Below are 15,347 nucleotides of genomic sequence, written 5' to 3' on the forward strand. Positions count from 1 at the left end.
AAGTGGATTCCCTCTCCAAGCTTGATACACTGTCTGCCCAATTAACCAAGACCTCCCGAGGAACAATCTCTGGCATAAATTGGCAAACATTCACAATTCTTGCTGTTATGAAAAACAAAAAGACACAACATCGTCTTGCAAAATGGGGGAAAAAAAAGAAAAAAAGTTGCTGATGATGACAATCCCGACTTCACATGGCTTTTTAAAAGGAAAGTTTTTGCCAAAACAACAAACAGGAAGACCAGCAGACTGCATGGTAAAACTATTTATAATTTGACCTATGTATTACTTGATATTGCCATGGCAACAGCTATGTAACAGCTATGGAGTTTACGCGAGTATTGGAGCTAATGCCACGCAGGCTCTCATTATGCCGAGTTTTGTGCACACTCCTTTATCATATCATGAAATATGGTCCTGCAGGAGATATTATTGTAAAAAAAAAAAAAAAAATGCATGTGAATTCAGTTTGATGAAGATTACATGATTCTGTATCTACATGTACTCTCAATCAGCTAAACACACATGTAAGAGAATGAACAATGAACAATACTTATCATTGTTATTGCTATTATCCTTATGATCATCATCATCATCATCATCATCATCATTACTATAATGATTTCTATTTGTCATGAAAAAGGCTGGAGTGGGTTACCTTGATCCATGACTGTTGATTGCCTGAAGTCTGAAGCGGTAAAGTGTCGACGGCTGGAGCTTCTGGGCCTTATACTGTTTGTCTATTCCCTCGTAGAGCGTGACAAACCCACTCGAACCATTGCCCTACAGGGGAAAGAACAAAATGGGCCTCCGCCAAGTGAACAACACAAGAATACAGCAAAGGAAGGGTGTGAGTGTTAAGGGGGGGGGGGGAGGGGGGTGGAGAACAGGAAGAAAATTCAGGCATGGATCTTATCAAAGCACTCCGAATATTAACAATGTCATAGTTTACGAATAGTGATAATCATACACAAACATGTTTTCATAAAGAGATGTTTTGGTTAATTAAAAATTGACAATGACAAAGAATTGCTAAGAAAGCAGGATGGAGGGATTTTGAAAGAGGAGAGAAACAATAACATTTTGTAAAAGTGTGTGTGTGTGTGTGTGTGAGAGAGAGAGAGAGAGAGTGAGAGAGAAAGATCATAGCACCACTTCAGTGATAGAAAAAGGTGATAATAATGGTCCAAGGACAAGGAAACTGTGTACTTTTGGATACCTTGGAAGAAATGAACATTTAACTTGCATCACTTCAATGCTAACAATTTATGTGTACCATCTATAAGAAAACAAAGAAACAAACTTGCAATATGCAATCATAACTTTAGGAAAGAACTTAAGGTAGAAATTCTAACCTTTTAAGTACAGAGAGTAGTATCAAACTTACAACTAGTTGTGCTTAAGTCACTGAAATAAATGAAAAGAAATTCAGTCCCTGGAAAATATATATATATATATATATATATATATATATATATATTTGTAAACCTGTATAAAATGAACAAACGGGCTAGAAAGTCATATTTTTAGAAGTGCAAGGACCTGCTGTTTATCTGTTAACTTACAAACTTTATTCAAAACCTTACAGCAACTGCTACAAAAGGATTATAGAAAAGTAATATCAGCTTATCCTACCATTTGAACTAATTCTTGCTCATATTCTATTCATGGTTAGACATTTCGCAGCATCAGTGCAGCTTGGGATGGCTTTGACAAATTTGCAAAGGATTTTCTTGAACACACTTTCACATTCCTCACAGGCATGAAGCAGAAACACCAGCACCACAAGAGGAAAAACAAAATGGTCTCGGAGAAGATTAATTACTATATGTGATTATACTGTACCCTCAAGCATCAGATCTCCTTTACTGCACTATCTTTCAAAAAGGCAAATCAACCTGAAAATCAACCAATCTCACTGAAAGCAGGTATATTTAGGCCTACAGTTAATTTACACATGTTATCTACAGACTGTATGTATTGTGGGTTTTGCAATGTATGGTCAAATATGTTGATAAGAATAGTAAAATGTGTACACATAAGCTGCAATGAAAAATCACTCAAAAACAAGTCTATGCTCACGTAATATCCAGTGGAGAAAAAAAACACACAGTTTTTCATACAAATCTAAATAAGTAGGAGGAAAGAAAACACTAATAAAAAGCGATACACACAGAAGACACACTGTCCCAAGCACCACCTTTTGGGAAGCAGCCACGAAGCATAAAATATGCCTGATTAAAAAGAAGGCTTCACAACCCCGGGCCACAGGTAAATGCTGTATATTCATTCTTTCTTTCTTTTTTTTTAAAACATCATCTTGACCCATTTCTAATATTTGCACCTGGTCTTCAAAGTTTCCGCAGCTCTGTCTCCCATTCCAAGCCCCACTCCACAGCCCAACACGAATGATGCACACACACAAGCAGGAGTACACTCCCTCTTTTTCCACTCAAACTACATACAACATGCTGTGTCCTATATCTTGTCTCCGCTCTCCCATCTCTCCCCCTGCCCCCCCCCCCCCTTCCCCTTCCATTTCTCTTGGGACAAAGAAGATGATTCTGGCAATAACTGGGCCAGCCATATGTGAAGGGGGGATTTACTTCCCAGGGAGAACGGGGAAAGGAGGTCACAGGTCAGGATTGTCCATTGATTCCACCACAAGACAGTGACACAAGTCTTCCCTACTCCTACACGCTACCTACTCCTACACTCTATGTCAAACGTAACCCTGTGTGCTGCAGGAGGAGGGAGGGTGAAAGACCCAATACACAGTGTCATGTTCATGGAAAAGTGTAGTCTAGCTACCAGGGTGACACGACATTTGCTCCTGCGGCAATTGCTCCAGTCTAATTTTGTCCATGAACTTGGGGTTAGGGTTGGGGTTGTGATAGGGTTTTACTGTAGGTTTAGATTGATGTGAGGATTAGGATGAGGGTTAAGTTTATGTTCGAGGGTAGAATTTATGTTTGGCTTTAGCGTGCAGATATTTCACGGGAGTGATTGTCGCAGGAGCAAATGTCATGGACCAAGCTACCAGACTGTCATTAATCTATTAACCCACAGCTCAAAAGCTAAATAGAATGCACACATCTCTTCATCTGTGAGCTGTGTGGAGGTCCTGGCCAAATCTGTTACAATGAACTCTGTTTCTCAATGAGGGACATATTCCTACCTCCTCCCCCTTCCTATATTGTACTTTTCATTTCACCATCTTGGAGTGCGTCATTGTCCTTATTTATTGCACATGTCAGAATGGTACACATTTACAGGGCCTTCAGCCTTCAGCCCAATGTAATATGCCATGTTATCTTTGCATTATGACTTGAGCGAGTGGCTGATCAAGGACCAGAGGCAAGACAAGGGCCCTGTAATCATAAAATAATACGAAATACAGTCCAATCTTTGTTAGCCCGCTATATCAGGACTGCCGGGCATTCAACATTAAGTGATTCGGTCGTATAAAAAGATAAGGCTCAAATACGGCACTTTCCAGCATAATCTGCTGGACGTATCGTTACTATCAAAGTACTAATGTAGTATGGTTATTTGCATGTTGTCATATTTCATCATTCAGATGACATAGGAATAAAATGAATTTAGTGAGTGAAATATTCTTTCTCATAGGTGCATTTGTTTGACTGATATTGACCAAAAATGAGATTGAGATCGCGACTTGTCGAATACTGCCAACAGTGCAGTGCACTGCCAGCTGACTACAGCATCATCAAATGGCATCATGTCTTGCAGTAAATATGACTGTGCTTCAAACTGCGCGCACAAATTTTGTTGATTTTAAAGTTTCACAGACAAATCAACTCACAGGAATGTAAAGTCCATGATTATTGGAAATTTGGCACTGAAATGCATGAAAACATGAAAAAAATTGTATAAAACAAGCGCACATCTGGATAAGAGAGAGATCTAGACAAGTGATGACCGGATAACTGAGGTCAGAATGTATAGGTTCTTTCCTTCCTTCTTTTTTTTTTTTTTTTTTTTTGGGGGGGGGGGGGGGTGAGTATGGCATTTACCAAAATTGAGGAAATGGTTGTTCGGAAATCATAACACTACAAGACTGGGAACAGATGCTACGCTGCAGACCTGAGAAGATGGGACGGATATTGAAAGGACGCAGTAGGGGGACGAAAGAATAATATCAAGAATATTGACATTTCACAATTTGATTCATTATCATACAGCAGATTCCAAACAAGCCGGCGCCTCAACGAGGGAATCAGGTGGTCACAGGTGGCACATTATGAAATACGTTACTGTAAAACTAAAAATATTCGTAGCATAAAATTTTTGCAGATTGGAGCCGACAGCCTTTCTCACGGCATGAAATTTTCACGAATTGCCACTAGCATTCATTGCATATAGCATAGACAAGAAATTTTGTGTAAATTTTAATTTCGTGAATCATGGCTCCTTGCGAAATATGCAAAAACTTCATGCATGTGAAAATTTCTCGTTTTACAGTATATGAAGAAAGAGGATAAACGAAAAAGGCAGATGTATGATAGGATAACAATAAAAATGGTATAAAGTAGGTTAAGAGAGAGCATTTAAAGAGAGAGAGAGAGGATGGGGGGGGGGGGGTGTGAAAAACTGAACAATTATACATAACTACAAAAGGGGGGGGGGGGGGGGAATTCAAGCCAGAGCAAAAATTTTAGAGAGATGGAAAACGATGGTGTTCGAAATGTTTGCACATGAATGTTTGCTGATATGGACATTGAAAATATGCACATATGTGGGTGGAGTTCGAGAAAGCGAAGGAGAGAATCGAACAGCTTATGAAAAGAATGCTAAGAAGAGATTGAGCAGGAAAGGGAAAATAGGAAAAAAGATGAAAAGAAAACATGAAAAAGAGGTAGAAGAGCTGTTGACTTTTTATATCTGACCTATATTGCCTAATCCCTGAAGGTTTAGAAACCCTGTTTAATGTTGATTCAAGGGAATGGGATTGTGGGTAGAGCAAAAAAAAAAAAAAAAGGGGGGGGGGGAAGGGTGTTATGGGGAGCCATACTGACTTGATACCTGCTCAGCCTGTACTTTCTTACCAAACCATGCTGAGGTCATATCAAGGTCTTGGAATGGTTCTGGTATTAAAGAAAACTTGATCTGGAGGGAAGCTGTCAGAATTTCTCATTTTCCACTTTGTGTGTTTGTTTGTTTTACTCTTTATGGGGGGGGGGGGGGGGTAACATTACATTAAAATTTGCTTTGATTCTGTTGCATTCTGGATTGAAGGGCCTGAGAGATATATCCAAAGATAGTTTTGGGGTACATTGATCAAAGATTATCTACAATATTACTATCAAAGTGGATATTTTTGCACAAGTAACTTTTCATGCTAAGACAGATACAATAAATTTTGTGCATTTTTAATTCCATACAATCAAGACATTTAACAGTGGGGCATACAAGAAGCAAAATATACTTGTGGCTTTTATCTTGTGCTAGTTTCTGGTAGTGCAAAATGCACAGGAAAAAAAAAATTTCACACTGCAAAAATGTCAATTTTTCTTTTTTTTTCAGTACATGGGGGTAACTTTTGCTACGTCTTGCTTCCCATACACAAGGAGTGCCCAAAAATCACTTTAAAAAAAAATCAAATGTTGCAATTGGTTTATGGACTATCCCCATGGTTTTGAGCCCATCTCTGTTCTAGATTCCCTGTGATGTTTGTATGACACCACCTGAAAGATATCTGAGGTCATCAGTGGCCCCATCTTTCTTATTCTCCCATCCCTTTTGGGAGGAGGAAGATAGTAAGGAGAAGAAGATGAGGAGGAGGAGGAGGAGGAGGAAGAGGAGGAGGGCAAAAGAGTGGTGGAGGGGCGATAGAGAAAAAGGAGCCGAGTGCAATGTCTTGGGAGAACCAGGAGGGGATGTCCTGTCCTACTTTCACCCTAAATGACCTCTCACAGTCTGTCAAGTTTGTCGGGTGAACCCCAACCGGGCTGGGTCAACTTCTCACAGATGGGCTGTATTTTTGGTAGCAGGTCGTCTCCTTTCTCATACAAGGCCATGATAATTTTGCCTCTGACGAAGATTCTGCTAGGATCGAAAGCTCAGGCCCCTTTAAACCCCAATTTAATGCACAAACCAACCATTTACCTCACTTTAATACACAGACCAACCATGTATCTCACTTTAATGCACAAACCAACCATGAATTGTACCTCACTTATTCTTGGAAATTGGAATGGTCCTGACTAGGTGGGTGTCTGATGTGAATATGTGTGCATTCCTGCTTCAGTCTATAATTGTATAGAAAAATGAATGCCAATACACTCATACATAAATACATACAATGATGTACATACATACATACATACATACATACATACACACACAAACACACAAACACAAAACACATACATACATTCACAGGTGGGTGTGTCCACCAGTTAAGTCAGGGGGATAGCTGCCCCTTACCTTGTCACACTGCAGTAAGTAGCTGTGGATCTTGGAACCATTGGAGTTGGGTGCCTTCCACGTGAGGATCAAGTAGTTCTTGGTCTTGCTTTGTAGCTTCGGCACCGCGGGGACGTCGGGTGGACAGCCAAGGGTGCTGAAGGTCTCCGGTGGTGAGGGCGCCCCTCGTACATTGCCCAATATTGCACTCACACTGCAGCATACAAATGACAAAATAAAGAAATAAAATTGGAATGTCACAACCACTTGCTTAACAGTGTTGGCTCTTACTTTTGCAATACAATGGTGGATAACACTCTGAAACACTTAAAATAATGCCTCCGGCACCCTTCAGGCGAAGGAATAAAAATCCCACGACAAAAAACAATACACAATCAACATTATCAAAGAAAAGAGGGGGAGAGGAAGGGGGGAGGGGGCAGTTGGGAAAAAAGGAAGAGCCCCCCCCCCCAAAAAAAAAAAAAACAAACAAACAAACAAACATATTCTTGCCAGAAACTTCCCTATAGTATAAAAGATGTCAACTTGTAACTCAAAGAGGCAATGAATATTATTACACTGCATTTTTTTTAACTTTGTATCTTTGTTTGTTATTTTGCAGTTACGTCTGAAATACATTTCACAAATGACAAGGATTTTGATTATTACATCATTATAATCACGTCGAATGTCATTACTGAAGTGTTACTTTCATTCATGTCCTGTCAAACAAAATGTCATCAAAATGCCCGAGGTGAGAATCTACACTCAAAACTAGGCGAGTGCATCACTCCAATCCACATTACTGGTCATACATTGCATAAAAAGACCTCTTAAAGAGGAATTAATACCAGAGGGAATTTCTCTATTTGGAGTTAAAGGGATTCTTCCTTTAAATATTTCTCCAAGCCTAACCTGACAGGAAAGTGACTAACAGTTGCCTTTCAAATGAAGGTGAATCATTTGTAAACATTTATGCTCACCTCTGATAACATTCTTTGAAGAATTGGCAATTTAGATGATTCATGATATCAAACATAGATCTAGTGGGCACAGATAGGGATCCAAAATAGGAATTCAAGAATAGTCCGGTCTCATAGTCAGTGATTGGTTCCAAACTTTACTGAATAAGCCATGCAAATTGTGTAGCAAACCAGAACTGGCAAGACAATGTAAATGCTACAAATGGTTAAGTATATACATGAAAATCAAGCTGAAGGAATAAGAAAAAAATTATTATCCCTTTATACCCCTTTCATAAACTCAATAATGCGGATAATATCCGCAACATTTGGTCGTAAAATCGGAGCGGGGATAGAATAATGCGCATTATTTCGACCCTTCTATTATCCGCATAATAGCAGCGTCGGGACCAGATTTTGAGTTTATGAACGCAAACCCAAATAATGCGGATAATTGCCGGGGTGCGGTCAAACGTCACCTGTCTTTCCCGCAGGAGGGACGCGTGCAGTCACCATGACGATTATCCGCCTTTTTCAGGAAGGGCGCTCGTAAAAATAATGCGGATTATTTTCAGAGTTTGTGAACGCATTTTTTATTGAATTGTCCGCATTATTCTTATGCGGATAATAGGAGGATGAGTTTATGAAAGGGGTATCAGTTATAAAGAGGCAAAGATGACAATTTTCCCACAATGGAAACAATATGCATTGAATTTTTGTTGCGAGAAGCATCATTTTGACTGCTCAACTTTGTGAATATCTCTTAAAGGAAACCAAAAACCTAAAGAGAAATGTGAATGGAGTGAAAGCAGAAAGGTTAGTAGAATACATCAGTGAAAGTTTGATGTAAAAGTTATGAATTTCTAAATTTTTGGTGTTGGAACCGCTGGATGAGGAGACTACTTGAGTTTATGGCATCATGTGTGGACAACAATTATAAAGAAAATATGAAGAAAATTCAACATGCTTTAATATACTTTTCTGGCATAATGAAAGAGCACTTAACTAACTGCTTTCAGAAAGCAGGGAGAATAATTACCATCCCGAACATACATCAGTATCAAATTGATGGAATGTGTAATTTTCATGAAAAATGATTTTTCATGGAATTCCCTTTATATTTTCTTTATATTTTTGTCCACACATGAAGTCATGAACTCTAGTAGTCTCCTCATCCAGCCGTTCCATCACCAAAACTTCAAAAATTCATAACTTTTGCGTTGATTGTCTGATTTTCCTCAAACTCTCACTGATGTGTTCTATTAAGGTTGCTGCTTTCACTCGATCCACATTTCTCTTTGGATTTTGGTTTCCTTAACTCTTACATATATTTGTTGAAAATAAAACCACCACGAACAATATGATATTCAGACTCTGTAAATGTGGGATTGGCCTCTCTGTTATACCATTAAGAGCATTGGCTAGATGACAAGGAATATCGAGGGGGGGGGGGGACCAGAGAGGTATAAAAAAATAAGACTGAACAGTGTGTGAAAGATTCAACCTTGAACATTACAAGAGGAAGATGTGTATGATTAAGTCTTCAAGGCGAAGCAGATGTCAATATGGAGTGTGCAACTTATCAATGGCTTCTCAACGCACGTCTCGCGCAAATGTAGCATAGAGCATTAAAATGATGTCCTTCTGTGATTGGCTCAATCATTGCAGTCAACAGATTTAATCACTTTCACTTGATACTGTCCCTTCTCCACCTGCTGTTATCATTGTCTTCTATCTAATCTCAAACTCCACTTACATTTTTAGCCTAAAATGTCGCGGTCTTGGCCGGAAATTAAAAGCAGTTTGACAAATAAAATGACAACAAATGAATAAATCACTTCTGGCTTCTTCATATTTTGACGATTTTCAAATATGACACATTTTCAATATTTGCCGCTGCCCTAGCAGCTACGGGAGAGTCTCAGAGCTGATGTCAAGGTACCTGTAACTAGCCCAAATCTTGTAAAAAACAGGGCGGGGTTATCTTCCTAATCTTTCTCTGTTCATGTTTGTTACAATGGACCCACAAATAGACGGTATACAATTAAGAAATCTCAGGGGGTGATTTTGTGACAGGTTCGATATACAATGTCTCGTAAATCACTGGAGATTAAATGGACCTCTGGCTCTAACTTCCTGAAATAGCTTCCTCTGGATTATTGAATGAAGGGGCGGGGTGGGGGGGGGGATAGATTGATAGAAGAGGGGATAGAGCTATCACATGATTTTACTGATAATGACATTGCCCTTAAGGTCAGATGCTGCTTTCCACATGAAACTTTGCTCTTTTCAACTGCTTTAGAAATTTGTCAAACTGACACTATCCCCCTGTTCAGATGCAAGCCAGTTTATACCAAAACTCAATAAAGAAACGCTGTATTAAAGAATCATTATATAGCTGTCAGCCCATTCAGACGCTAATCTTGACCGTTCAAGAAAACATTGTACAGATGCCGGTTTCCAACTGCGCATGTTTTATGGCCATGTCGTCGCCGCTAATGAGAAGAATAGGGTCACCTTTCGTGCACGCTCACACTAAGCCCCGCCCACTTGTACCGTTCTATGGTCGCCATATGTTCAGATGTATATATGGACATGATGGAATGCCAATTCGTTATCGAGTTCTAGTTTGAAATGACGCTCTGATTGTCATTACGTTATACATCATTTTGTTAGTCAGTGTTCAGACACAGAAGTTCATTTTACCGTTTTGGCATAACTATGCCATTTTAATACAACTTTTTTTTTTCTTTTTTTTTTTTGCATCTGAACACTCTGTATGTCTAAATGATACCTCCCACGAGAAAACATGCAATAGGTTAATGCAGGGGAGTGAAGAGCACTGTGGAAACGGGAGGATTGTTACCATGGAAACTGGGTTATGGATTTGGATACAGGTGGAGAGTCCATTTTTATTCTCTAATTTGCAGGCAATTACACAATGCATACATCCTCCTCAACACGACCAGGGGAAGAGAATGTGACAGTGAACGAAATCTCCAGGAGTCAAACTGTAAGCAGGGCAGCGATAAATTACCGTAATCTTTAAGATTTTTATTCGCGGTATCGATGGGGGCAGGAAGCTACGTGTACGGGGGGCCCTGACTTCAAACTGCAAGGAGTCCGTTTCTGAAGATAGAGAGATACGACCCGCTTCATCGTGTAGAGCCAGCCGTTACTGGTGGGGTTGACTTTCATTTACACCTGCTCTATTCTACCGTATCTCAATCTCAAATGATGTCATGATGAAGCATATTAAGATCCCTTTTTGTTGTAGCTGGTCTTTCAGTTAGATACGAAACAATAAGTTGCCTCTTTGAAGTTGTTGAGATTTTCTTCCTACAAATGGTAATGTTACTGCCTTATCAAAAACTGAAAATGGTTACTGAGTAATCAATGAGAAATTATACAGCATACAGCTCCTTTTCCGGGTCAACTGTGGCAGAAATTCACGGAGGATACAAGTTCTGGTCTATTCTGTTTATTCTTCGTTGCAAGAAGACTTTGACAAGGATGTTTACAGCTCTGTAATACCGCTTACAGTCACTTTTGGGCAGGGCTGAATCAATTCTTAGAAGAGTACAACAGGAACCCATTTGTCACCAGATTTGTTGTTTTTTCCCCTCCTCCACCACTGATTTCCTGACGTTCTTTCTGCCTCTTTTCCTTCCCAGTTTCCTCTCCCCAAAAACCTTGGATAGTCTGAACAGATATCCAGGCCCCCACTCCGTATCCAGTGACGAGGAAAGAAGGCGAAGCCCCGCTAATCTCATGTCTGGTGGAATATGGCTCGTTAAAAGGGATGATACAGTTTTGGTTGAGATGGGGCTGATGGTTTTCAACTTGTTTTGATGATGATGATTTTTTTTTCCTCTAGAGAATTAGAAACCTCTAATTAAATATGAAAGAGCATGAAATTCTAAGAGGAATTCAAAGTTTATTTGATGAAAATTGGTTTTGAAATGGCCGAGATATCCAAAACAGAGCAATCCTAATAAAAGGTGGGACCCACTTTGTAGTACTATAGGACTGTTTTGTTTTATCTTGTTTATGAATATCTCAGCCATTTCAAAAACGATTTTCAACAAATAAACTTTGAATTCCTCTTCAAATTGTATGCTTTTTAGCATTTCATAAAGTGGTTTCTAAGTTGCAAAAAGCTTAATTACCTCAACAAATACTATACCATCCCTATAAACCCTCATGCCGGAGTGTGTATGGGTTGAGCATTTCCCACAGACCCCCATATGGCAAATGCGATGTTATCCTTCTACAGCGCTGCATTGCCTTTATGCAACACAAAACAGAAGAAACCTGGCACCTTGTCACATTTCCTCAAGGTATGGAAAACTCTTGTAAAAAAAGTGATAATATATCACAATCCTATGTGGGCTTCACAGTTTGGTCTATCAAATCCTGTCATGGCATGAGCGTTCTCTTTGTTTTGCCAACACAGGCTTTCAATAGTTGTTTTCATTGGACCAAAATTTCTATTACAATGCTATGGGTCAAGCAATAAAAATATGATCTCACACAGAACACAAAGAACTTCAATTTTACGCTGAGTACTGAATGATTTATTCTACAAAATAACTTAAAGTTAGAATTTGTTCTGAATAGCTGCATTATTTTCCTAAAAGGACATATCTTTCTCAAAAACTTTCAGTTGTAATTCTGACATCATTTATAATGTATTCTTTCATCCTACAAATTCATGGCTTCATAGCAAAGACAGGGACAACAGACTGGTGATAGTATTTTTTGTGAAATGTACCGGTATGTGATCATAACATTTCCACAGTGACTGATGATCAGGGAAGCAGTGATGCACATGTCCTAACTTTTGTGATGGCTTACTGGTTCAATAACTGCAGTAATAACTGCTCCTTTTGGTTACTGAAGCTACAAAGAGTTCTTGCTATTCAACACTTCATGACAGCCTCGTTCATTACATAGTCTGATAATATCATCTTCTTCTTCACTGATTTAAAGGCTGACTAAAAGGCTAGTTTCATTCGCATCTCGGTGTCGGCTTCTCTCTTCCATCTCCTGTAGCATATGGTGCGACTTACCTTAGTTGGTACTCTGTGGCTGGTTTTAGATCTGATATTGTATGATGGAGACTGTTACTGCAGAGAGAGAAAAAAAGGGAAAGCAGAAGAGAAATAAGGAAAAGGCAATTAATATCTGGCTAAGATATAAATCATCTTACAAGCAGCATCAAGACTTTGCTCATTAAATCTAGTACCATAAAATGATGTGTACACATCTGATTACGTCAACTCACAGACAAAAGTGCATACAGAGAAGAGCAGACTTCCTTTCATTTCAGTGCTTGGGCAAAATGGAGAGATATGTGCAAATATATTTAATGGCTCATTTTATTTTTGCTCAACCACTTTACTGTCCACGTAATCATCTGACATAATGTGGATCCGACAACATTATAAGCTAAATAATAACAACATCCCGCCAAAGACCTTGCTGATTTGATGTTATCCCGACTGCAGCATTCAACAATGGACAGAAGAAGAAATAAGAAAAATCATGTGATCAGAAAAGATGTCCCTCGTTCACGGCTGGTTTTTTGCTGTTTTGTCTTTCTCATTAAATGAATCCGTCAGGAAAGAACAGGAAAATACGATTTAGGTTTCAAGATTTACGGAAGACGTGCAGAGTGCAGGAAGGGACTAGGAAGGGATGTCATTAGATTGTTTTCATAATGCGTCAACTCTAAGTCATCAAGTTATAACCCAGAAAGGAAAAGAGAGCGTGCTATGAGAGAAAGGAAATAACATTTTCTGCTTTAAGAAGCTCACAGGGAACAGGAATTATTGCTCTGAAAAGGGCAAAAATTGACTGAAAGAGGAGACAAAAAGAAAACACACATACAGACACACAAAAACACTCTCAGTGAAGTCTTAAGATCACATGTGGGATCAACTGACATGGAGATAGAATTAAATCTTTTTCTCTTTTTTTTTTGGGGGGGGGGTGAGTCAGGGGGAGGAAGTTTGAGGGAGTCAGGATAATAATGAGACAAGACTCGCTAGTCCTCCTTTTCACTAGACATATGTAATGTTATCAAGAGTTGAATCTTGTATATAAACTTGGCATAATATGTCTTTAAGAGGCAGCTTCTTTTTCTTCTTCTTCAGAATTGTGTGATTTCCGCAGGGAGTTACTGGGACCCTCAAGAACATTTCACAAAGTCTGTTTACACTTTCCTCATTTCATTTGTTGCCCTCGATAACAGCCTTCACTATGTCTCTTTTCTTCTCTCCCACCCACTTCTCCAGCTCCAATAAATGTTCCCAGCGTAATCGAAGCAAGCCGGTGGGAATTTGTGACGAGTCAACTGGGTTGAAAGGTCAAACTTCACCCTTCACTCAGAGTCAAGGCTGAAAGCTCCAGTCTCGACCCCACGACATTGGACAGGCAGACAAACTAAACAGAAACTATTCTCGATGCCATCAAAATGTTTTCATCCCTCGTCTCAATTCCTCCTCCTCCTCTTTCTCCGCATTTCGTCCTCCTAATGTTCATTTTTTCTCCATAATGTCCCTACACTCATTTTCTCCCCCCCCCCCCCAATTCTTTTCCCCTCCACCACCCCTATTGGCTTGCTGGTTTGTTGGGAGCTCCACTGCCTCTCCCTCAAGCTCCAACCCCTCCCCTACCCATCCCATCTCCTGCATCACATTTCATGAGCCTTTCTCCAGAGTTTAGTGTCTAGAATCCCTTCCCCCATATGTACTGTTTTCATAAACTGGAAACCAACCACAAGAAACCACCCACTTCTTGTTCTTGTGTCCTCCACCAGTACAATAATTTTCACGAGTCTTTTTCAGAGCGCTTATTTCACTGTCTCCTCTTCTGTGAATGAAAACTACAGAAACTGAATGAGATGTAAATACTAAGGGGGGGAGGGGGAAGAACTTAAACGCAGTTTTTGATTTCTAATCTTCTGTCATCATTACTACCACATCTGTATTTCTACCATGACTGAATCGACTTTTCTTTGTCAGACTGTGTTACATCTCCATCACGACAGTCTCATCCTGATGAATTCCCAAATTACCATCTCTTTCAAAGATACGGGCTGATGCTGATGGCACTGTCCTGACTCCCAGCCATTAACTCCTTCAGTTGCATCGGCAACACATTTATAAACAATGTCATTAGGAATTTAGCTGGTGTGTTTCTGAGGAGTAAGCTGACATGCCTTCATGAAAGCTCACTAGTAGTACCTCTGTCTTTACCAACGGTGACTTGTTCATATTACTATGTCAAAGGTACTTTGAAAACTCGGACCTTAAGAGGATGTCATCCATCTGTGAGATTTTCACTCAAAAAATATTGATTTTTAGGTGTAAGCTGATTTCTTTCCCCCCCCCCCCCTTTTGGGTGTGGGGGGGGGGGGGGGGTAGGGGTGGGGTGTTCTTGGCCCAATAGTAACAAATTCACTTATATTGTACAATACAGATGACACTTCAAAATATCATTCTGTATACAGACAGATGAATAAAATGTAACCTTAAAAACAGGATGCAACATGTATCTTCACAGATAATCTCCATGTAAGATTGCAAGGTTTGGATTCTAACTATGGGGAAAACAAATCCTGAATCTTCGTATTTTTTTTTAAGTGAATTTTTTCTTGTTTTACCACAGCTGGAAGTGATTTGTATTTAAACTGTCTGTCAGAAAAATGTAAGTGTGGGACGAATAATGAACAGGTACAAGATGCAATGCCTGGTTCTACAGGATAATACTGAATCAGCTCATGAAGCCGCCCACCTTGAATGTAAAGCAAGGTATATTGTTTTAAGGAAGGCTTTGGAGTAAAGCTGAACCCATTTAACATCCCGCTTGTACCCTTGAGCCACTCTCGCAAATGAGAATGGCAAGAAAAATCTCACAATTCCTAGCAGCAATAACCTCCCAAAGGGAATC

At 39.5% G+C, this 15,347-nt stretch overlaps 1 protein-coding gene across 1 annotated transcript in view; it reads right to left on the reverse strand.

Annotated features, from left to right (window-relative positions):
* Window positions 1-15,347, reverse strand: part of LOC140244259 (fibronectin type-III domain-containing protein 3A-like) — a 174,389-nt gene that overhangs the window by 27,242 nt on the left and 131,800 nt on the right. Inside the window, 3 exon segments of the mRNA XM_072323898.1 lie at window positions 659-783; window positions 6,451-6,643; window positions 12,464-12,520. Coding sequence (XP_072179999.1) covers window positions 659-783; window positions 6,451-6,643; window positions 12,464-12,520 — 375 coding nt within the window.

The sequence above is a fragment of the Diadema setosum genome, chromosome 21 (genome assembly GCF_964275005.1).
Source record: "Diadema setosum chromosome 21, eeDiaSeto1, whole genome shotgun sequence".
Lineage (NCBI taxonomy): Eukaryota > Metazoa > Echinodermata > Echinoidea > Diadematoida > Diadematidae > Diadema > Diadema setosum.